At 49.1% G+C, this 23,876-nt stretch overlaps 1 protein-coding gene across 1 annotated transcript in view; it reads left to right on the top strand.

Annotated features, from left to right (window-relative positions):
• Nucleotides 1-3,143: 3,143 nt before the first annotated feature.
• cblb (Cbl proto-oncogene B, E3 ubiquitin protein ligase) overlaps nt 3,144-23,876 on the top strand; it is a 131,520-nt gene continuing 110,787 nt past the window's right edge. Inside the window, exon 1 of the mRNA XM_055644365.1 lies at nt 3,144-3,766. Within this exon, the coding sequence (XP_055500340.1) occupies nt 3,252-3,766 (515 nt within the window). The 5' untranslated portion in view covers nt 3,144-3,251. The remainder of the gene's footprint in view (nt 3,767-23,876) is intronic.

The raw sequence follows: 23,876 nt of genomic DNA on the forward strand, positions 1-23,876 counted from the left end.
CAGTGCTCCCCCTCCCCCAGTGCTCCCTCTTCCCCCAGTGCCCCCTTCCCCCAGTGCCCCCCTCTCCCCCAGTGCCCCCCTCCCCCCAGTGCTCCCCCTCCCCCAGTGCTCCCCTCTCTCCCAGTGCTCCCCTCTCCCTCCCCCCTTGCCCCCCCTCCCCCAGTGCTCCCTCTCCCCCAGTGCTCCCTCCTCCCCAGTGCCCCCCCTCCCCCAGTGCCCCCCTCCCCCAGTGCTCCCCCCTCCCCCAGTGCTTGCTCCCCCTCTCCCCAGTGCTCCCCCTCTCCCAGTGCCCCCTCCCCCAGTGCTCCCCCTTCCCCAGTGCTCCCCCCTCCCCCAGTGCTCCCCTCTCCCCCCCAGTGCTCCCCCTTCCCCCCAGTGCCCCCTCCCCCAGTGCCCCCCTCCCCCAGTGCCCCTTCCCCAGTGCTCCCCTCTCCCAGTGCTCCCTCTCCCCCAGTGCTCCCCCTCCCCCAGTGCTCCCTCTCCCAGTGCCCCCTTCCCCAGTGCTCCCCCTTCCCCAGTGCTCCCCCTCCCCCAGTGCTCCCCCCCAGTCCCCCTCCCCCAGTGCCCCCCCCTCCCCCATGTCCCCACCAGTCCCCCCTCCCCCAGTGCCCCTTTCCCCAGTGCCCCCCCCTCCCCCAGTGCCCCTTCCCCCAGTGCCCCTCTCCCCAGTGCTCCCCCCCTCTCCCCAGTGCTCCCCCTCCCCCAGTGCTCCCCCCTCCCCCAGTGCTCCCCCTCCCCCAGTGCTCCCTCCCCCCCCAGTGGTTCCCTCCCCCAGTGCTCCCTCTCCTCCAGTGCCCCCTTCCCCAGTGCTCCCCCTCCCCCAGTGCCCCCCTCCCCCAGTTGCTCCCTCTCCCCCCAGTGCTTCCCTCTCCCCCAGTGCTCCCCATTCCCCCGTGCCCCCTCCCCAGTGCCCCCCTCCCCCAGTGCCTCCCCTCCCCCTTCCCCCCCAGTGCCCCCCCTCCCCCAGTGCCCCCCCCCCAGTGCCCCCTCCCCCCAGTGCTTTGCCCCCCCTCCCCCAGTGCCCCCTTCCCCAGTGCCCCTCCCCCCAGTGCTCCCCCTTCCCCAGTGCTCTCCCTCCCCCAGTGCCCCCCTCCCCCAGTGCTCCCCCTCCCCCAGTGCTCCCTCCCCCCCCCCAGTGCTCCCCCCTCCCCCAGTGCCCCCTCCCCCAGTGCTCCCCCTCCCCCAGTGCTCCCCCTTCCCCCAGTGCTCCCCCTCCCCCAGTGCCCCCCCTCCCCCAGTGCTCCCCCTTCCCCAGTGCTCCCCCCTCCCCCAGTGCTCCCCCTCCCCCAGTGCCCCCCCCCCCCCCCCCCTCCCCCAGTGCTTCCCCCCTCCCCCAGTGCTCCCCTCCCCCAGTGCCCCCTCTCCCCCAGTGCTCCCCCCCTCCCCCAGTGCCCCCCTCTCCCCCCCAGTGCCCCTCCCCCAGTGCTCCCCCTCCCCCCAGTGCCCCCCCTCCCCCCCCCTGTGCCCCCCTCCCCCAGTGCTCCCCCTCCCCCCAGTGCTCCCCCCTCCCCCAGTGCCCCCCCTCCCCCCAGTGCTCCCCCTTCCCCCCCAGTGCTCCCCTCTCCCCCCAGTGCTCCCCCAGTCTCCCCCTCCCCAGTGCCCCCTCCCCCCAGTGCTCCCCCTCCCCCCAGTGCCCCCCCTCCCCCAGTGCTCCCCTCCCCCCAGTGCCCCCCTCCCCCAGTGCTCCCCCCCCTTCCCCAGTGCTCCCTCTCCCCCAGTGCCCAGTCCCCCCTCCCCCAGTGCCCCCCTCCCCCCAGTGCCCCCCTCCCCCCCCTCCTCCAGTGCTTCCCCTCCCCCAGTGCCCCCCCTCCCCCCCTCCCCAGTGCCAGTGCCCCCTCCCCCAGTGCTCCCCCCCCCCCCCAGTGCTCCCCCTCCCCCAGTGCCCCCTCCCCAGTGGCCCCCTCCCCCAGTGCTCCCCCTCCCCCAGTGCCCCCTCCCCCAGTGCTGCTCCCCCTCCCCCCCAGTGCTCCCCCTCCCCCAGTGCCCCCCTCCCCCCCAGTGCTCCCCCTCCCCCAGTGCTTCCCCTCCCCCAGTGCTCCCCCTCCCCCAGTGCTCCCCCTCCCCCAGTGCCCCCTCCCCCAGTGCTCCCCCCCTCCCCCAGTGCTCCCCCTCCCCCAGTGCTCCCCCTCCCCCCAGTGCTCCCCCTCCCCCAGTGCCCCCCCCCCCAGTGCTCCCCCCTTCCCCAGTGCTCCCCCTCCCCCAGTGCCCCCTCCCCCCAGTGCCCCCCTCCCCCCAGTGCCCCCCCTCCCCCAGTGCTTCCCCCCCCCCCCAGTGCCCCCCTCCCCCAGTGCTCCCCCTCCCCCAGTGCTCCCCCTCCCCCAGTGCCCCCCTCCCCCCAGTGCTCCCCCTCCCCCAGTGCTCCCCCCCCCCCCAGTGCCCCCTCCCCCAGTGCCCCCCAGTGCCCTCCCGACGCTGGGCCCGGAAACGCTGCTCCCCTGTTTACCTCGCAGCCGATTGGCTCGCGCGCAGGTAAATAAAGTGACGCGCGCCCGCTTCCGCATTTTTATCAATGGGATTAAATGTAACGTCCGGCCCCGGGGGCGAGAGACTGGTCCCATCTCCCCCTCCCCCTCCCCCTCCCCCTCCCCCTCCCCCTCCCCCTTCCCCCTTCCCCCCTGGCCCCAGTCCCCCACCATCCCCCCCCCCCTCCCCCTGGCCTCCAGTCCCAGCCCCAGTCCCCCCCCTCCCCCAGTCCCACCCCAAAGGTCTTGGCCCCTCCCACAACAAAGGCCTCCGATCCCCCCCCCTCGGGGCGGGGCCTGTGCCCGTCACCAGTAGGCGGACGGACAGCGGGCGTCCAGCCTGAGCCCAGCGCCCGCGGTGCCACTCACCGTGACGCAGAAACGCCCCGCCTCCATTGGTCCCGCCTCCTGACAGATGGCGCCAATCGGAGCCCGGATCTGCCCTCATGCTGGGCACTGATTGACCGGCCGCGGTGCCACTCACCGTGACGCAAAAGCCCCGCCCGGCACAAGTCCCGCCCTCGGCCCAATCGGTGCCCGGGTCTTCCCGCTGATTGGGCGGACGGGACGTCAATCGCAATTGCTCGGCGGCCCCTGATTGGATGGGACAGGGAGTGGGCGGGACTTATGGGGGTGCGCGTCAGATCGCCCCGCCCCCCTGTGCCGCCGTTAGACAGTCGGCGCTCGAGCGGCCGATCGGCTCCGTCCGCCCGCTCGCGGCGCGGCCCTTTAAACCTCCGCACACGCAGCTCCTCCTCTCAGGACGCAGCAGCGGCGGCGGCGCCGCACATGGTGGTGTTGTTGCTGCTGCTATTGCCGCCCCCGCCCCCCCGCACTCGGCCCAGTCCCCGCCCCAGCCCAGAGTTCGTGCCGAGGAAGCGCCGAGGTAACGGTGGCGAGTGGCCGAAGATGGCGGCGGCGCCCAGGAATCCACGTAGCAACGTTAAGAAGGGTCGGATCCTGGGCATCATCGACGCCATCCAGGACGCGGTGGGGCCGCCGAAGCAGGCGGCCGACAAGCGCATGGTGGAGAAGACGTGGAAGCTGATGGACAAGGTGGTGCGGCTGTGCCAGAACTCCAAGCTGCAGCTGAAGAACAGCCCGCCGTACATCCTCGACATCCTGCCCGACACCTACCAGCACCTCCGCCTCGTCCTCTCCAAGTACGAGGACCGCATGCACGTCTTGAGCGAGAACGAGTACTTCAAGATCTACATCGACAGCCTGATGAAGAAGTCCAAGCGCGCCATCCGCCTCTTCAAGGAGGGCAAGGAGAGGATGTATGAGGAGCAGTCCCAGGATAGGTAAATTATATCATTCACCCGGGCAGCTGCCAGCCTCCTCCGTCAGTCAACCCCCTTTTTCCATCTCACTTCTTCCCTTACAATCACTCTGAAGAAGGGTCCCGACCCGAAACATCACCCATCCTCTTTCTCCACTGACCGACCAAGTTACTCCAGCACTCTGTGACCATTTGTGTATTAACCATCATTTGTCTGCAGTTCTTTGTCTCCAGGCATCCCCCACCCCCTGTCCACAGCAGCCTGTGGTCTGACCTCGGCGCACACAGTGCTGGCGAAACGTGCGGGTTCAAGCAACTGCAGGCGCTGGGACCCTGAGCAAAACACAAAGTGCTGGAGGATCTCAGCAAGTCAGGCAGCATGTGTGGAGAACATGGATGGGTGATGTTTCATGTCTGGACCCTTATTCAATCTGTCCATTCCTTCCGCAGATGCTACTCAGACCCGCGGAGTTCCTCCAGTACTTTGTGCCTTGCTCAAGATCCCAGCATCTACAGTTCCTTGTATCTGTTCTGAGCCGCTGTTTCTCAGCGGCGAACAGATAGTGAAGAGTGCTGACAGACATACATAGATTCATGTTTCATTGCTGACATTGCTCTATTAACAAGTTCTGATTTTGACTAAAGTTTATGAAAATATTCTGTGGACTCTTCTGTGGACTCTTTCTCTCTATTTTATTCTTAATAAATTGCATTAATATTATTCCGATCGAGTTATTGGGATGCATAGCAGAAAACAGTGTGATCGTCATTAGAATTGTTTTCAGTAAATTGAAATCTGTTCCAAGAATGAATGAATTCAGTCAACTGAGCAAGATATCGACATCTGGCAAACATTTTACCTCTTATCCATCAGTTTTGGAAACGGTATAAATGAAGAAAAAATGTAGTGACTGTCGAATTTCCCGGTTATCAGCTGTAGTTGTCGATGTCTTAGCGTCACCGTTGTTTGGCGTCAGAGCACGACAAGAGTTAGTGGCCCTTGTTGAAGCGGACTACTGCTGGCACAGAATCGCTTTAGCCCACTCTTTAAAATAAATAAATAATAATGATCTTATGAAATAGCTCTTCCGGGAATGATTTTTATCTGCGCTCCTGGGCTGTGTTGTCTGATAAATTGCGTCTGTAGCTTGATTACATCCAAACTTAAATTAGACCAGATTTTTATTCTGGTCAATTTAGTTAACAGATCGACTGCTTCGCTCGTGTGATTGGGTTTAGTAATTGCGTTTACATCGCTTCCCAAATAAAATCTGGTGGAAATATTGGGTGTTAATCTCATCGGTAACACGTTTAGGGGAAAATGCAGTATAGACCACAGGTTTAACGATGTTTGAATAAACCATGGTCAAATGTTGCCTTATTCAACTGAGACAGTCAAAAGAGCTAAACAATTGCATGACTTTTTTTAATGGGGAATTCTCCCAGTGCCTGTTAGTCAAGTAATACCACTGAAATACATTTAAACTTTCGCTCTGAATGTTTGCGTGATCGTTTGCACAAAGGACGGCTGCATTTGGCCAAAGGATCACTTCAAAAGTCAAACGCACTGTAGTAATCTATTATTTAATCAGCAAATCCATTTTGTTAATTTGAGAAAGCCATTTTCAAAGCAGAATGCCACTAAAGTTGAAATAGGTGAAATAGATGAAGATTTGGTGGCAATTTGACACAATGTTAAGCTTTACGTAATATGTAAACTGTAAGGGAAGAGTTTTGGAGGAAGCAGGGAATTTAATAATGGTCGTGACAGGCAACCCCTGGCCACCTCTCACGACCATACAGGCGACCTCCTGGCGACATGCCCCCTGGGGTGACACCTGCGGCATGTCGCTTAGAAACATAGAAATTAGGTGCAGGAGTAGGCCATTCGGCCCTTCGAGCCTGCACCGCCATTCAATATGATCATGGCTGATCATCCAACTCAGTATCCCGTACCTGCCTTCTCTCTATACCCTCTGATCCCCTTAGCCACAAGGGCCACATCTAACTCCCTCTTAAATATAGCCAATGAACTGGCCTCAACTACCCTCTGTGGCAGAGAGTTCCACAGATTCACCACTCTGTGTGAAAAAAAGTTTTTCTCATCTCGGTTTTAAAGGATTTCCCCCTTATCCTTAAACTGTGACCCCTTGTCCTGGACTTCCCCAACATCGGGAACAATCTTCCTGCATCTAGCCTGTCCAACCCCTTAAGAATTTTGTAAGTTTCTATAAGATCCCCTCTCAATCTCTTAAATTCTAGAGAGCATAAACCAAGTCTATCCAGTCTTTCTTCATAAGACAGTCCTGACATCCCAGGAATCAGTCTGGTGAACCTTCTCTGCACTCCCTCTGTGGCAATAATGTCCTTCCTCAGATTTGGAGACCAAAACTGTACGCAAGACCCTGTACAACTGCAGTAGAACTTCCCTTCCTGCTTGCATGGTCATGAGAGGTCTCTTAGTCACCCAAAGAGTCGTAGCGTCTTTCTGGTCGCCGCTGAATTTTCACCATGTTGAACATTTTTGCCGACCTATGACGGGTGCCGGCAGTTGCTGAAAAGGTCGCATAAGTGGAGACTGGCTCTGCCATGCCACATTTTGTCATGATCATTAAAGGAATCCTATACGAGTTTCATGTACAATGCCCTCCATAATGTTTGGGACAGACCCAACATTTACTTATTTGCCCCTGTGCTCCATAATTTGAGATTTGTAATAAAAAAAATTACATGTGGTTAAAGTGCACATTTTAATAAAGGCCATTTTTATGCATTTTGGTTTCACCATGTAGAAATTACAGCGGACTTTATATACATAGACCTCTTTCCCCCCCCCCCCCCCCCCCCCCCCCCCCCCCCCCCCCCATTTCAGGGCATTGTAATTTTTGGGACACAGCAATGTCATGTAAATGAAAGTAGTCATGTTTAATATTTTGTTGTAAATCCTTAGCATGCAATGACTGCTTGAAGTCTGTGATTCATGGCCATCACCAGTAGCTGGGTGTCTTCTCTGGTGATGCTCTGCCAGGCCTGTATTGCAGCCAACTTTAGCTTATGCTTATTTTGGGGGCTAGTCCCCTTCAGTTTTCCCTTCAGCATATAAAAGGCATGCTCAATTGAGTTCAGAACGAGTGATTCATTTGGCCACTCAAGAATGGAACATTTTTTAGCATTGAAAAACTCATTTGTTGCTTTAACAGTATGTTTGGGGTCATTGTCTTGCTGTAGAATGAAATGCCGGCAATTAATTTTGAGGCATTTGTTTGAAGTTGATCAGATAGGATGTGTCTATACACTTCAGAATTCATTATGCTATCATCAGCAGTTGTATCATCAATGAAGATAGTGAGCCAGTACCTTAAGCAGCCATACATGCCCAGGCCATAATACCCCCACCACTGTTTCACGGATGAGGTGGTACGCTTTGGATCTTATGCAGTTCCTTCTCTCCTCCATACTTTGCTCTTGCCATCACTCTGATATAAGTTCATCTTTGTCTCATCTGTTCACAAAACCTTTTTTCCAGAACTGTGGTTGCTCTTTTAAGTACTTCTTGGCAAACTAACCCGGCTATCCCATTTTTGCAGCTAACTAGTGGTTTGCATCTTGCAGTGCAGCCTCTGTATTTCTGTTCATGAAGTCTTATGCAGACAGTAGTCATTGACAAATCCACACCTGACTCCTGAAGAGTGTTTCTGATCTGTAGGACAGGTGTTTGGGGATTTTTCTTTATTTTAGACAGAATTCTTCTGTCATCAGCTGTGGAGGTCTTCCTTGGCCTGTTAGTCCCTTTGCAATTAGTAAGCTCACCAATGCTCTCTTTCTTAATGATGTTCCATACAGTTGATTTTGGTATGGCTAAGGTTTGGCTGATGTCTCTAACAGTTTTATTCTTGTTTCTCAGTCTCATAATGGCTTCTTTGACTTTCATTAGCACAACTTTTGTTCTCGTGTTGATAAACACCAATAAAAGTTTCCAAAGGTGATGGCAAGACTGGAGGAAAGACTAGGTGTGTGAGCTCTCTTATACCTGCATTAAGGAGGCAATTAAACGCACCTGGACAATTACAAAGACCTATGAAGCCATGTGTCCCAAACATTATGGTGCCCTGAGATGGGGGGAACTATGTATAAACACTGCTGTAATTTCCACACGGTGAAACCAAAATGCATAAAAATACCCTTTAATAAAATCTGACTGCACTTTAACCACATGTGATTTTTTTTTTAAATATCATAACTGTCAAATTGTGCAGTACAGAGGCAAATAAATAAATGATGTGTCTTTGTCCCAAACATTATGGAAGGCACTGTATGTGCTTACGTATAAACTAGTTATTCCCAAATAAGGGAAAAGAAACAAGGCCAAGGCATTTCCTGCCTTTATTTCATACCTGGATGTCTCGCCACTCTGTTGGGAATAAAAGATAGGTGGTGGAAACGGGAAATTAAACATTTTTATTGTGTCTTTTTCAAAAAATAGTTCGAGGAAGAAATAGTTCTAATAAAAATTTGTCAGAGAAAATAATGACAATTGTTGGAAAATTATAACTATAATTAACATAAGCATTGCAAATAAAACAATTGTTAGCAATGATGCATCACTTCTTATTTCCTCTTTGGATACGCTCAAAGATAGATTTGAATACAGGAAGGAGGAAATGCACAATGTAAGCAAACAATCTAAAATAAGCCTCTTTGGTAGTCTTTGTTGTAGAATGTGGGATGGTGGGGGTTGGGCAAATGAAAGAAAAGAAAGAACTAGCATGTTTTATCTTTGTATTTTCTGAAGAAAAGTATGGTTTCAAACTTGTTGATAAGCCATGAAATTGCAAGTAGAATTATTAAAATAAAGCAAATGTAATGCATTCCAGATAGAGTCCACTTTTGTTTTACCCGCAGTGTGGCCCCAAGAAAAGGATGTTATTACCAAGTGGATGTAGTCATTATGAGCTGTTCTGCTGATAGTCAGATGTGAATTGCCCAAAAGAAATGCGTCCTCCTGAAGTTTGAATTGTTGGCTTTTGTCTTTCTCAAATGTTTAATGATGACTGCACCAGAAAGTTTGTTTCCAGAAAGTACTTGAGGAAAATGGTTTCCAATCCGCTGTTGTTTTGGGAACCGTGTGATTTTGCATTTTTAAGTGTTTATTTTCCTGTGGAATTTGAAGTATGTTTTGATTAAAAGCAAAACGCTAAATTTTGTGGGCATTAAATGTTGTGGGATGCATCATAACATTCTGCAATAGTTGGGGGGGGGGGGGGGGGTTAGGTATTGGATAAGTATTTGTAGACTTCCTTTACTCAAGCTTCAGGGAATCAGAAGGGTTTTACTAACCTGTGACTCATGCTCTTTAATTCTATACTTGTATTTAATCATTTTAATTCAAATTCCCTGGCTACAAAAGTGGCATTCAACTCGGTGTATCAGGTTTCATTGTCCAGAGTCATGCCTATTGGTCATAAGGCTGTACAGCGTGGTAACAGGCCCATTTTGTCCATACCAACCAAGTTGACATAGTCCATTAGTCTAATTTTCCTACATTTGGTTCTCATCCCTCTGAACCAGTGGTTCCCAACGTGGGGCGTACGCCCCACAGGGGGGCAATTTGATTTTTAAGGGGGGCAATTGAGCACGACTGAGGAGGTCTGGGTCCAAATTTTCAATTTTTATTTTTTTGGATTTTCCATGAGGTAAACATATGTAGTTTATGTTTCAGATGTTATTTTGAGTAAATAATTTTTTGGGGGTAAAAAAGGTCTTTATTGTGTAGTTATTACATAATCACCGCGCCATCGCTCTTCATGCACGTCGCACGAAGCGCGCGAGGTCATGGGAGAACTTTATTTATTGAATTGGATTTAGAAATGCGATTCAAAGAGCTTTTGCTAAGCTGCCCTTATAATATCTATTTCCTCCGTTTTCTCTCAAGGGAAAGCAAGGGGGGGCCATCAGGATTTTAGAGGTGATTAGGTGGGGCATGGCCAAAAAAAGGTTGGGAACCACTGCTCTAAACCCTTCCTATTGATATATATCGGTCCAAAAGTGATGATTATATCCGTTTCTGTAGTGGATAATTTACGGCAATACCTTAACCACTGTGTGATCATACCGCTGGATTGGAAGTGATTGGATAAGGATCTATTTGAGATTCTGCACACGCTGAGCTGATTTCAGTCATTATGTTTGGAGGTCAGACCTTGGCCTGCTGGTAAAAGAGTGGGTCGGAAGGGTCTTCCATGATCACAATGAATGGCGGTGCTTGCTCGAAGGGTTTTGGCCTCCTCCTGCACCTATTTTCTATGTCTTTGTCATGGTGAGATGGGTAAGCTGTCTCGTTTAGGTTTGTTGAAGCAGGCATGATACTGCTTTGCAGAAATAATGTTTGCCTCTTTGAGATGGAGAACTAACAAAATTCAAGTAACTATGCTGAATTGCTACAACAAAAACATCCCCACAATCCAGCCAAGCAAGCTATCCTCCAAACTCCAGAACTGTGTAATGCAGCAAGTCTGCAAAAGATCCAATGTGAGTCTGGTCGGGTGCCACTGTCCCTGGCACTCTGGGTTGCAGCTTGTCCCAAAGGACGATTATTGGAGAGAACAACTACTGCCATTTGCAGAAACAGTTAATGTGGTGCATCTCAAAATGTGTAACATGGAGAAGCACGGTACAGGGACAGACCCTTCAGCCCACAATGTCTGTGCAGAACATGATGCCAAGTTAAACTAATCTCTGCCTATTCATGTGCCTTTTTTAAAAAACATCTTGAGCACCATCATCGTATCTGCCTCCTCCACCACTCATGGCAGTGTGTTCTACAGTAAGCCCCCACCCTGCACATTTCCTTTTAAACTTTGCTCCCTTCTCAACTAAAAGTTAGGCTCTGTTGTCTTTGACAGTTCCACATTGAGAAAAAGACTGAATACCCTTCCTATGCCTTTCTTCACTTTATATACATATGTCGGGTCTCCACCGTGTTACTGATGCTCCTTGGTTGGACAGCTCCTAAATCTTGTTTGGACAATCTTCCCAAAGCTGACCAGTTGGGTATTTCTCAAACCAATGATTAGAGTAATAGTAAATTATTTGTTGAACCCTGCATTGGGGATCTTGTCCGTTTTACATTAAGTGGGGTAAAGAATGTGGCAAATAACAAGAACGCCTTTTATAATTTGATGCACAATACAGGCCTTGAATCATTTATTTAATACGGTTGGAACCAAGTTCCTATCAAGTAACCTATTATCCTGATCAGTTTAGAAACTGTGATGCTTCTTTGTCTTTTGATGCTGAACCAGGAATTTAAATTGTCCCAAGACAGGCACAAAATGCTGGTGTAACTCAGCAGGTCAGGCAGCATCTCTAGAAAAAAGGAACAGCTGAAGATTTATGTCAAAAACCTTCTTTGAAGAAAAGTAATGGGTGATGTTTCAAGCCGAAACGTCGTCTATTCTTTTTCTCCCGAGATGCTGCCAGACATGCTGAGTTACTACGGTATTTTGTGCCTATCTAGTGTAAATCAGCATCTCCAGTTCCTTCCTACACGTAAAAATTGTCCAAGTGATCTGGCCTTTGTGATTTGAGCGTGCACATTTAAGAAATATTGCATTGTTTTATGCAAATACATCTTGCATTCTCCAAGAATTTGTAGCAGAGAATCGAGCTGTGGTACCTCGTCCACATGAGCATTCTCCATAGAATTGTTGGCATAATTTCAAAACTTACAGCTGATATAAAACTTAAATGACTCCATGTGAAGCTGTTCCAGTTCCCCAGACTGGACCAGCTCCAAAACAGGCTCTCCTTTCATTTCAATAGAGAGGAACAAGGTAGGTAGTTAGCATATTGTTAAAATTAATTAACTCTCTTTTGCTTGTGATTCCATTTATTTTAGATCTGGTGTCCAAGATATTTGAGAACTTGTGTTTGCCAGATGTCAGCGTTGTTCGATGTGGTTTAGCCAGCTGTCAAAGCTTGTTCTCACTCCCACCCTTCATCAACACAAAAGGATTACCACCTTCATTTAGTTTAGAGCTATAGCGTGGAAACAGGCCCTTCAGTCCACCAATTCCTCGCTCACCAGCAGTCACCCATACACTAGTTCTTTCTTGCACACTAGGGCCAATTTAGAGAAGCCAATTAACCTACAAACCTGCACGTCTAGGATGTTGGAGGAAACTGAAGTACCCGGAAAAAACCCACACAGTCAAGGAGAATGTTCAAATTCGGATCAGAATAGTACTTTATTTGCCAAGTATGTTTTGCAACATACGAGGAATTTAATTTGCCAAGTCAGTCATACAAATAAAAAGCAACAGATTTCCCAAAACACATTTTAACATGAACATCCACCACAGTGACTCCTACACATTCCACGCTGTGATGGAAGGCAAAATAAAATTCAAGTTCCTTCCCTTTGTTCTCTCGCGGCCAGGGGGCCTCGAGCCCTCTGTTGACGGGACGATCTTGACTCTCGTAGCCGGCGGCGTTCTGGCCCTCCACGTTGAGACGATCAGCTCTTGCATCGGGGGGGATGTCAGCTCCCCCATGCTGGGCGATCAAACCTTGCTGGTTGAACCTTCTGCGTCATTGGAGCTTCCCGACTCGGCCTCTCCCGAGACTGCGAGCTCTTGATGGTAAGGTGCAAAAATCAATCGCATCTCCGGCAAGGTAAGAACTTGAAAAAAGGTTTCCCCTGATCCCCTCCCCCCACATAAGACAAACTGGAGAACATTAAAACAAACTTTTAACAAACACTAAAGATTGGGTGAAAGCCAGTCACCTTGGGTGGAGGCAGATAGTTAAGCCTCGCCAGCGGGGATAGGATAGCTATGATATGATGAGGAAGCGCGATACTTCTAGCCCTGGATACGAGCAATGACCACCAACACATATGAGTTTAAATTTGCGAAGTCAAATTGTCACCACGGTAGTGAAGAACGTTGGTTGTTTTTACTAAATGGGTAACGGCATGGCAGGACATGTGCTAATCGTAAATGACAGGGGTTGAGAAAAAAAGAAGTCATGAAGCACAAGTTATCTGTATATGAACGGAAAGCAGGTCGAGAGCTGCGGAAGCTCGGAAACAATGGTAGGATTGCATACCCTTGAGCGACAAATCGCCGCAGCGTCCGTGTGACTATAGGGTCGCACCAACACAACCCGAATTGATGAGCTCACTGGAAGCGTGGCGGCGTAGCCGTTCTCGGAATTTCTGCTCGAATAAACTCATATGCCGCGGAGAGCGTATTCGAGCTCCGGTGACCGGCAGGCAGACCCACGGGCGCAGGCGGGTGATTTTACGACATCGCGGGCTAACAATCTGAGTACTCGAGGTGGGGTTGGGGGGGGCAGACGGCAGAGCGGGCACAGGGCCGTGGAAGGGGGGTAGACGAGCTCAAGCTCACAAGTTGTGTGATAAGTTTAACACAAGGGGCATTTGTTGGTGGAATTCCCACAGGCGCAGCAAGGACACAAGGGGGGGGGGGGCACAGTGGGGGTCTTGGGGCATTAGCTGCTAGTTGGTGCGTGGGGGGGGGAGCCAGTGGTATGGGAGGGACGGGACTACGTAGGGGCAAAAAAAGCAAACAACCAAAAGGAAAAACGAGAAAGATAGCTCGACATCACAACTCTGAGTATGGCTTAACACGAGTAGGGCGCGGTACGGCGGGTGCACCCATCAAAGCCCTGTACACCAACACAAAAGCATGAGTAATCCTTGATCGGTTAACGAAACAACACGATACGCAGGAGACAAGGCAGGCGAAACTTCCCGGAATTATAAAAGGCACACAATAGGCGGTAAAAGAGAAACCAAGCAAGGTTGTAATACAAGGACATGTCAAAACGAGGGGCAAAACTACCGAGACGTCCATGGCGCTGTGTCAAGCTGAGTTGAGTAGACAGAAAAGGGGAACATGGTACATTCCGAGACTAATAAAGGTGGCAAAAGATTGACGCGCTACCTCCATAGCCAGGCGTAACGAGCCGCTTTGATCTCGTGTGTCACAGGTGCTTACAAGCAAAGGCAAAAAAAAAACAAAGCGACAGAGACACGCAGAGAGAAAAGAAATGAGCCGCAAAACAGACTAGTTCCAGACGAACAGTCGTGTAGACGTAGGAAGGCAGGGACCCCGAAAACCACTAAATTTGCGAAGAACGGGATAATAGGGTAGGGAAGGGACCTGGGCACGGCTCCAGTCACGGCGAACGAATCAGAATCACCAAATGACAAGGAAGCGTGTCTGTTGCACCACACCACATAGAGGTTTCCGAAAGCTAGATAGGCGAGAAATATTGCAAAGAGGGTAATATGGCTGCTGTGGTAAACAAAAAGGAGGGGAACAAAAGCTGTTGCGTGTGAATCTAAAGATGGTTTATAATAATTTAATTGAAAAACTAGTTATAGTGCGCTGGGTTAACAAAAATATGAGTTGAAGTTTGCTGGGGGTGAGGGGGTCGTGCTTGCTCTTGCGTTTGGGAATATGGGATTTTTTAAATTCTGATCAGTTTTGTTCTCATGATCCCCTATAAACATAGCAATTGCGTGCAGAGACCACATCAAAAAGAAAAATGGCGCGCATCTGATTAGCCATCGAACCACCCGGCACTAGGCTGATACTCCCCACGGGACCGCCCGTCAGAACGGCCTGCCGGCGGGGCCAGTCAATATGATCAGTGGCTGATCATGGCGCAACGCAGGGTATCTCGGTATCTGGCATTCTTCTCATCATACCCTCCTGATCCGCGGTAGTCCATAAGGTCTGACACATCGAAGCGACAAAGATAGGCCAAGTAAGAAGCTGGCACTCAACGACGAAGTGGCTGTGTCTAAGAATCGATGAGGATGGGGCGCCGCCAAGTACATAAAGCAGTCGAGGCACCAGGAGATTCCACCCCACTACCATCGGGATGGGTGAAAAAATGAGTGGCAAAGGGTGGGGGGCCGGCGGGGAGCTAACGTGGAAGAGGGGGGGGGGTGGAGCGGACACGCGCGGGAGGCTAGGAGGGCCAGAAACGCGAAGAAAAAAAAAACAAGAGAGGGGGGGGAAGGAAAAGAAAGGGTAAGGAAACGAAAAAAAAAAAAAGGAATAGACCGGCCTTTACTCGCGCCGGTATGGCGGTGTAAGAATAGTTGTAGCAGACTCATCACGTATATCAGGTGGCTAGAGCGGTGCGGACATGTACAGAACACGCGAAGGTAGGCGAAGCACGCCATACGACCGAGACCTACCGCATAGACTGGTTCTAATCTGTACACAGCATTGACCCATTGACAAAATAAAGTGAAGTCCGGACACAGGAGGACGGGCCGGAAGGAGGTCAGACAAGAATTGGAAAAGGGAGCGGAGGAGGAGAAGGATGTAAACAAAAGGCATTTTAAACCAAAAGTGTCAGGGGAAGGACAATTTTGAGTTACACCAATCATAAACTGGAGCTGAAATACAACGCAAAAAATCCCATAGTTTCCAATGATAATCACGAAGAAAGGGCTAGAGTTGTACGACTATGGTGGCTGGTTTTAGATGTAAGGATGAGACACTCGAATGGCGAACCGCCAATCAACACACCGCTCAGCCGCGCATGGAGAGACAAAGAGGATCCAGCATACTTCGACTATGAATAGACACGCAGCAAAGGTGTAAGCAGCCGAACACTCCGGCAACTAGGTGTCAAGCCCTTATGCGCACCGCCCGCTCCTGTGCGGCAGGCCAACGAAACTCGCAAGTGAGAAAAGGGTGGGCGGCAGTTAATCCTGACAGATACGCCTCCCGGTTTCTGCTGTAGTTCGGGGGCAGATTCCCGTCACAATCGTTCTCGATGATTGGCCACAAGCCAAGATTTCAGCAAAGGGCGGGCTAGCAAAGTATCAAGACGCCGCAAAAGCCGCCAGAGACAGGAGGTTGGACAGTTTGCGCTACCACGCTGCACAAACACTAGGGCGAAGGGGCGGCCGGAGCGAGGAAAATCCTAGTCAGCGCGCTAGGTCACAACTTCGACCTACCACGCAGCTCTTGCCAGCACTAACGAGGGCATATGTGTGATCGTAACGGGGACGTAGAAGGAAAGACTAATGGACAAACAACCGAGTGCAACACGGGGAGGCAAAAGGTAAGACCTGAGAGCGGGAAACAAAGAGGAGCGCACAGAGGACAACGAAGAACAATCTGGTGAACACTCCGGCAGCGAAGAAAAAAACTAAAATACGAAAGTCGCACTCCGTCATCCGGGAGCGGCGTCCAAAGAAAGGGCGAGGAAAAGACAAATGAAGAAAGCGTCTGAACGGCAACCAAAAGGGGGAGCAGGCAAGAGGGGGAAAAAGCAGGGAGGCGAACGCGAGACCTGTGCGACAGCTCCCCGGCAGTGACAAGTGTAACCATGCAACGCAAGATGCGCGACAACAGCTACTGTGGGCGAACACAACAAACAGCAGGAGAAAAAAAAAAAAAGCGGGGGACCGAGGTCCCCCGGGGTGTACGTGGGAACAGACCGGGATCGGGCAACAGCAGCAGAGCACACGATACAGACTACCGACAAACTGGAGCCAGAGAAAAGGGGAGGCGACTGTGGTATACACCAACGGCACGTGGATATAAGTCTGACCTCTATGACAGCCGTGCACGAAGTTTGACAAAGGAGAGAAAAGAAAGGAGAAAATCAGTAGCAACATTGTGTGACAATAAAAAGCCCGAACTGCGTCGGTTTCAGAGAAGCAAAGGATCTAATGCCCGCACCCACAGAGCGAGAGGCGTCTAAGACACCATGGGCCGTGAAGACGAGGCGCGACACAGGGATACGTACTGAGCAAGACTTACTCCTATGAAGGACTAAACTCCACAGAGACATGCTGCAAGAGGACGGGCCAAGGGTGGGGAATGGAATATTCAAAGGTATATGTCCTATGCGAAAAGAGCAACAGGTTGGGGCATGAGGGTGTCGCTCTGTGTTTATGAATGAAATTCAGTCCTAGGGTTTCCTTGCCTTGCTAGTGGGTGACAACACGTAGAAACGCTCGAATATGGTCAGCAGCCGAGGAATTGTAAGGGTAAACAGTACTCTAATGGGAGTTCTCTTAGGCAGGCCCGTCCAAACAGTATGTGGCCTGGATATAGGGTGGCAAGTTGAATCAAGAGTTAAAATTGTCTGTTTCAAAGGTAATGTTATGCGGGTTGTCGATGCACGTAGACTGGGGAAAATCAGTTGATGCTGGCCCCAAGAAAGGGAGTTTGTGGAAATGCCTGTGCGGCAATGATTGGATTCATTAGAGCAGCTTGTACTGGAGGCTTGCCACTGGATAAGGCAATTCTTAGATTTTAGTGATTGTGTAATAGAACCGAGATGTGATAAGGGAACTTGAGTGTACAGGAATGGGCCGTAATGATGTAAAGTGACCATAACATGATAACTTTTTAATCTGACAATTTGAGAGGGAGACGGGTACATCGGAATTGTTCATTGTTACAGTTGAAGCAAAGGGGACTATGTAGGCCCATGTTCGAGTAGGAGGGCTATGGCTGAAAGTTAGACTGGAAAGATACTCTGGCTAGGCAGGGGATAGCAGTGTAAGCAACAGATGGCAGTAGGTATTTCTGGGATAATAGCAGAACGTGCAGAAAAAAATAGACAAAAAAATGGAGTGGGTGTGTGTGGTTGGCATGTGCCAAAGAGTTAAGTTAAGCTTTCATGGGAGTTAGGGTGACCATATGGTCTTGATTCAAAGGAAGTCATGAAAGTATAAAATAAAGTAGATAAGTACACACAAGCAAAGATATTTAGGGGCGGGAAGGCCGTAGTGGATCTGGGAGAAACTTTTAAAGAGCAACAGACTATAAGCTAAAAAGGCAATACGGGGTAGTAAAAGATGAGAGTGCACAAGGTAAGCTAGCCGAAGTACTATAAGGAGGATAGGTAAAAGGCTTGTCTTAGGTAATGGCGAGACAAGTTGAACAAGTACCTTTAGGTGCGTCTTCAGCGAAAGAGACACCAAGATCTTGTCCCTGATGTAGCGTAATGGCTGCAGGAAAATCTCTTGGGTGACGGAGGATTCTGAAGGAATTCACCTTAGGGCATAGAAATGTTTTGGGTAGATTGATGGGACGCGAAGGTGATCAAATCTCTCAGGTCTTATGGTCTGCATCCCAGGGTACTTAAGAAAGTAGCTCTTAGAAATCACGGACGAATGAATTGTGATGCATTTCCAATGGTTCTCTGATTGATTCAGGATCTGTGATTGGAAGGGGAGAAAATGTTTTCGGGCATTTTCTAAGAAAGGCGTGCAGAGTATGAAACGGAATTATAGACCGAGTTAGCCTGACCTTGCATATGGTGGTGAAGATGCTGGAGTTCATCATAATAGATATGAATAGGCGCGCAAAGGACCCGAGAGCATCGCCAACAACATTTGGATATCAGTACCGGAGGATCCGGTCGAGTCTGCATGATTTTAGCGAAGGGGGAAATCATGCTTGACCTATATCTGGATTTCTTTAAGATGTTACTACTATGTGAAAACTGGATGCACTTAGGAAGCCCGTGGATGTAGGTGTACCTGGATCTTTCAGACAATCCCCGAAAAAACGTGCATTTGCCTACCTGTCCTCATCATAGGAGAATTAGTTGGAAAATTATTCGTTAGGGGCACCCTCGTATTGGGGATATAAAGAGTACTGGATGCATGGAGAGAAATTGGTTGGGCGCAGACAAAGAGTCGTGGATACGTGTTTCCCTTTTCTCAGAATGGGCAGGTTCGTAATGACTGGGGTATGCGCAAGCTCACGTTGGGCTGGGACCCCTGGCAGCATATTTAACAATCCATACAATCAATGATTTTGGATGAAGGGCAATTATAGGTAAGGGGCATTATGCAAATTTGGGCTAGATGACAGCAAAGCTGGAGTGGGCAGGTGTGAATTCTGTGAGGAGGATGCAGCGCTGACTATCGCAGTGGTGAGGTGGTTAGATGATGGCAGTTAGATGCAGTTTATGAATGTGGTATAAATGAGGCTGTATCTACTTTTGTATTGGTGGCAAGAAGCAGTAGGAAGACTTATAATATGCTGGGAATGTTGTCACGATTGGGTAAAATGGGCAGTAGGCAGCAAAGAGCATCTAGGGGGTCCTTGTCGCATACTTTGGGTTACAAGCATTGCACGCATGAAAATTTAAGGAGCATCAGTGCAGGTACAGCTAGGCAGTGAAGAAAGCTAATGACATGTCTGGCCTTCATAACAAATGGAGTTGAGTAGTGAGGAGTTCTAAGAAGTAGGTCTCTCTCATGGCAGTTGGCAGCGGAGGGCCTGGAGAGACGGCTATGGTGAATGGTATAGTTGGAATTGACATCGTAATGGCCATGTTTGGCATATGCTGCACATCTGAAATAACTAAAAGTACGGGTCTCCTTCGCTTGGCTGGCACTTATGGGGTGCATAGAAGGGCACTAGGAAGAAAGTCAGTTCATAATGATGTGCATACAATTTGTGGAGAGTTGGTATTAGGGCCGCGGGTTTATCACGGCTATTTGTTTACGGTCGCCGTACTGCACTGTTCCTCTTGTTGTTAGCCAGCGCTTTAAGTTGCTGTGCGCTTTAAGGCCACTCCAGTTGACACTAGGGCGTGCTTGTTGTTTAGTTCACAGGTTTTTTCTGCATGCAATGCTTGAAATTTGTTTTGTCTCTTTCTCTTCACTCTAGTATTCAGAATGAAGGTCACCATCATATGAAACATTTAATTCTAATATATCTTGTCGGCTGACAAATATTTAATTGTGATTTCAACTTATACAATATGTTTGGGCCAGTATTTTGATAGTGAAGTGATTGATGTTGATCTGCACAGCGTGAATGAGAATGTAGTTATGTCGGTGGTACTCTGTTTTCCTCCGCATCTGGGTTAGTTGGTATCGTGTGAGCAGTCAGAGGGTGTGGGTCTACTGCACGACAATATTCTTGGGTTAACTGTTGGTTAATGTGCGATTTTCTAACAGTGCTGTAGGGCCACATTGGTTCAGATATGAATTCCTGTGTGATTGTGGATTCCCAGCAATTAAACACTGATGTTTAATTGTTGATTGAAAGCATATATTAAACTGAAATTACTTTGATTTTGATTTTTGTTTTGCTGAGCAGATACATGTGATGGTGATCGATGCATGGTTCTACATAAATTAGTTAGATTCACAATTCAGTTTGGATTCTCTATGTGGTGTCCCAGAGCGTATCTTACTACGGATGTGTCCATTCTAGACATGCTGGTGTAACGACGTGACGGTCGTAAGTATCCGGCCATCAATGCTATCTTGATGATGCCAACTTGTCGCAGTGTCTGTGCGAGTGTCATCTAGAAGGAAAAAGAGGAAAAAGCGTTTGCATCGCATTGCGCGCCAACTAGAGTGTATCGGTTGCCTATGGCGAGGAGCAGTCCGCCTCCTACGCACCATCGCGTTAGTGTATCTCCTATCGCTTTTCCCGATTGCATTAGTGTTCCGGTCCAGCCAGTGCAGTGACGAAGGCCAGCGTACCGTCATTACGCATGCGGGGTACCAGTGCAGATGGCGCTAGCACTAGTGGGCTCTCCCTACGATATTGGCCACCCTGTCCGACTGCATGCGTCGGGGCGTCAGCATCCCATGGCCTCTTCATATGCTGGCTATTTTCTGCCTTTGCAGATATTCTGGCATCACGCTTGTTCATTCATAGATGTATATATAAGCTCTGAGTTGAGGAGCGATGTCAGCTTTGCTATGCAAATTTGCTTGCAGTTTGACTGATAAACAGGAGTTTGACCCTGAGATAAATGTAGGCTCGTTAAATGTCAGTGTCATTCACAATTGTTCATATGTAATCTCCTCATAGTGCGATTGGTCGACGTCTACATGTATTGAAAATAGTAAATGGTTGTGAGCATATAGGAAGCTTAAATGTGAGTTACCGTTTGATGGCCGTGTGTGGAGAGTAAAGAGACTGGAATACCCTATTTAGTTCCGGTGCTTATCTTCGGTTAGTTTTGATTCAACTTCAGTGTTGCTTACTTATTTCAAAGGATCGTCGGCAAAATAATGTGTACTAGTTGGGAGAGAGAGCTAATGTGCATTCTTACAATTACTATTCACTATCTCTATTGCTAACAACAAGATTATAACTGTATATCAAATTAGATTGACACTTTATTAGCATGTTAATGCATCATGTTGCACGTTTTTATGTAGCCATTTTCAATTTGGCTTAATTGTTGCAAGTACAGAAGTAAATAAACTCGATGTTGCAATCGTTGTCAGCAAAGGACAGCCAGAAATGTGCTGATATAAATGATATTAAGTAGTATAAACCTGGAGGGCTGGCATTGAAATATTAACACTTTGCTTTTCCAGTAGAGCTAAGGACTATATATGTTAATTAGTTTGGTTGACGATCCAAGGTTCTATTTGCTCTGGTTGGTTTATGGGCCTCTCCTGTCCCCACAACTTAGGAAGCCTGAGTCCGGAACGCTCTTGGAGAGCTTTGCGCCCTCGCGGCCTAAAGTTTCGTTGTGTGCGGATTCCTGGGTAGTTTTTTTTGTCAGTCTGCGCCCTACCGCTGCTGAATCTCCAGAAAGGCCAAACGCGCAACAAACTGTAAACGTCTTGGTGTGCGGCGCAAATGCTGCATTAGAAACATGTAGAAATTAGGTGGGCAGAGTAGGCGGCTATTAATCGGGTCCCATCTCGAGCCACTGGTGGGACCAACCGCCATTCAATTATGATCATGTTGATCATGCGTCTGACTCAGTATGCCAGGCGCGTACCTGGCGCGTTCCTCATCATTCCCTCCGAATGCCCTCTTAGCCACCAGGAGGGTCACTACATCTAACTCCGCTCTAAATATTTCAGCCTAATGAACTGGCTTCAACTACCACTCTGTGGGCAGAGGAGTAGGTGGGAGTTTTGCTCCGCGGAATTCATAATCTACCATCTCTCTTGTGAAGAATAAGGTTCTTGCTCATCTCGGCGTTTTCAAAGGATTTCTCGCTTTCTCCCCTTATATCCTTAAGCTGCGACCCCTTGTCCTGAAGACTTCTCTGGTGTCTAAGACACTCTAGGGGTAAGCAATCTTACTCTGCATGCTAAGGGCCTGGTCGTGCAGACGCGCTCTTAATAATTTTGTATAGATTCTATAAGATGCCCTCTCTCAATCCATTCCTAATTTCTAGTGATGAGTATAAACCGAAGTTCTGCATCGCAGTCTTTCTCTTCATAAACAGTCCTGACATCCTGGCAGGAATCAGTCTGGTGAACGCGTCCTCTGGGCATCTCTCCTTGCTATGGCATAATGTGGTCGGCTTAAACCTCAGATTTGGTATCCAGAAACTGTACGCTAATCCTCCATTGTGTGTGTGGTCTACCAATGTGATGACGGTCGTCCTGTAGCAACTGTTCATATAGAACCTCCCGCTCCTTCATACCGCATATCCATTTTGCAATTAAAGCTAGCATAATCTCATCATCGGCGTTATCCATTTTACTGCCTCTGCACTGCATGCCTAACCTTCATGAGCCTGGTGTACCATGACGAATCGGGCGGCTCAGGTCTCGCTGCATCTCTCCCCCTTTCGCGCACTGGGCCTAGTGGCCCAAAAAAAAAAAGAAAAACTGCGCATGTTTAGATATCACAGTCTGCTGTTCGCCGTTTTTTGCCACCTAAAATGGATAGACCTGAACCTCACATTTATCTCACATTATACTGCACTCTGGCAGAAATCAAGCTATGTTGGCCCTAGCTCACCCAAGTCTAATCACAAGTCACCTTGCATTCTGCCTATCATCCTCCTCACCAGGGCTAAACACTGTTCCCGCACCAGCTAGTGCATCCGCCAAACTTGCGAGATTATTGCTCCCTTTCACTTCCCTTCATCTGTCCATATGCATGTAATATGGAATAGCGCTCCTAGATGTTTGCGGCGTTCAGGTCTTCTAAGTTGGACAGGGGGCATTAGTCTTCTCCAATTTATTGGCGCCAGCCGGGCATTACAACAGCACTCACCTGTTTCGGAGCTGGGCTCATTCAATACTGTGGTAGGCACTGAAATCTTGTGATTCTAGAAAGCATATTGTGGGTTGTCCTTATTTGTATTGATATTGATAAGATGTTTAGATGGATAGCTAATATTGCACTGTTTCAAGAATCTACAGTGATTAATAACTTCTGGTTTGCCATCTGTATTCATCTGCAATTGTTACATGAATAAAAAGGAAACTGGGTATAGTGCGATACTGATATCGGTGGGAATTTATATTTTCTATATAAAATACAAAATAAAATCTATATGCAAGTGGCTAAGTTTGACTATGGACTGTAAGCTTAAGGTAAGTATATGCATTTTCTGTCTTTGAAAATTTTGTTTTTTCTAGTATACTGGCTAATTTGTACAATTCGTAAAAAAATGAAACCTCAAAGTACTATTTCTCCTGTTTAGTTCATATTGTAGGGGTAAAAAAAGCATGTGAAAGCTTTTGTTGCGTATTCGTTATCCTATGTCCACGAGAAATCATCTTCCTGAAAGTATAATAGCATTGATGATAGGGATATTGAGCCAATTACAGTGGGCATTTAGATTAAGATAGGCAATGATATAGTCAATCTACTTGGCAATGGTTAGATATCCAGGATAGTGTGGTTTCAATCTCTCTGGCTGGACTGTCTAAAAATGTGGGGGGAGATCTTTCATTGGTAGTAATATTTGTCTGGCAATGCAGGAAGAGAACCTACAGAGAGGGACTAGACGACTAGCCGGGTCCGCTATCTATGCCAGCGAGGTTCTGAACGCTCACGCCCTCAACTCGTTACATGACTGGATCCTAGGCAGGAATGCCTCTGGCCGATCAAAGACAGTCAATCATCATTCAATGAGCCTCCACGCCAACGGCAGGCACGTTTTTCAACCTACTAGTGCTAGACTAAGGCGCCATTGGAAGTAAGGTACCTATCTTTAGGAGTCAGATACTTATGATCGTACCCGGGCATGTTGCAAGGAACCTGATATATTAGGAGTTTTGATTTTAATAGTCTGCGCAGTCAGTGGACACCCTGAGAGAGTTGCCTAAAGATTGATCTGCCGTCTCTTCAGGACTTCTCGTACGATCCTCAGATGAGAAGGAG

This window comes from Leucoraja erinacea, chromosome 13, assembly GCF_028641065.1.
Source record: "Leucoraja erinacea ecotype New England chromosome 13, Leri_hhj_1, whole genome shotgun sequence".
In the NCBI taxonomy this organism is placed as follows: domain Eukaryota; kingdom Metazoa; phylum Chordata; class Chondrichthyes; order Rajiformes; family Rajidae; genus Leucoraja; species Leucoraja erinaceus.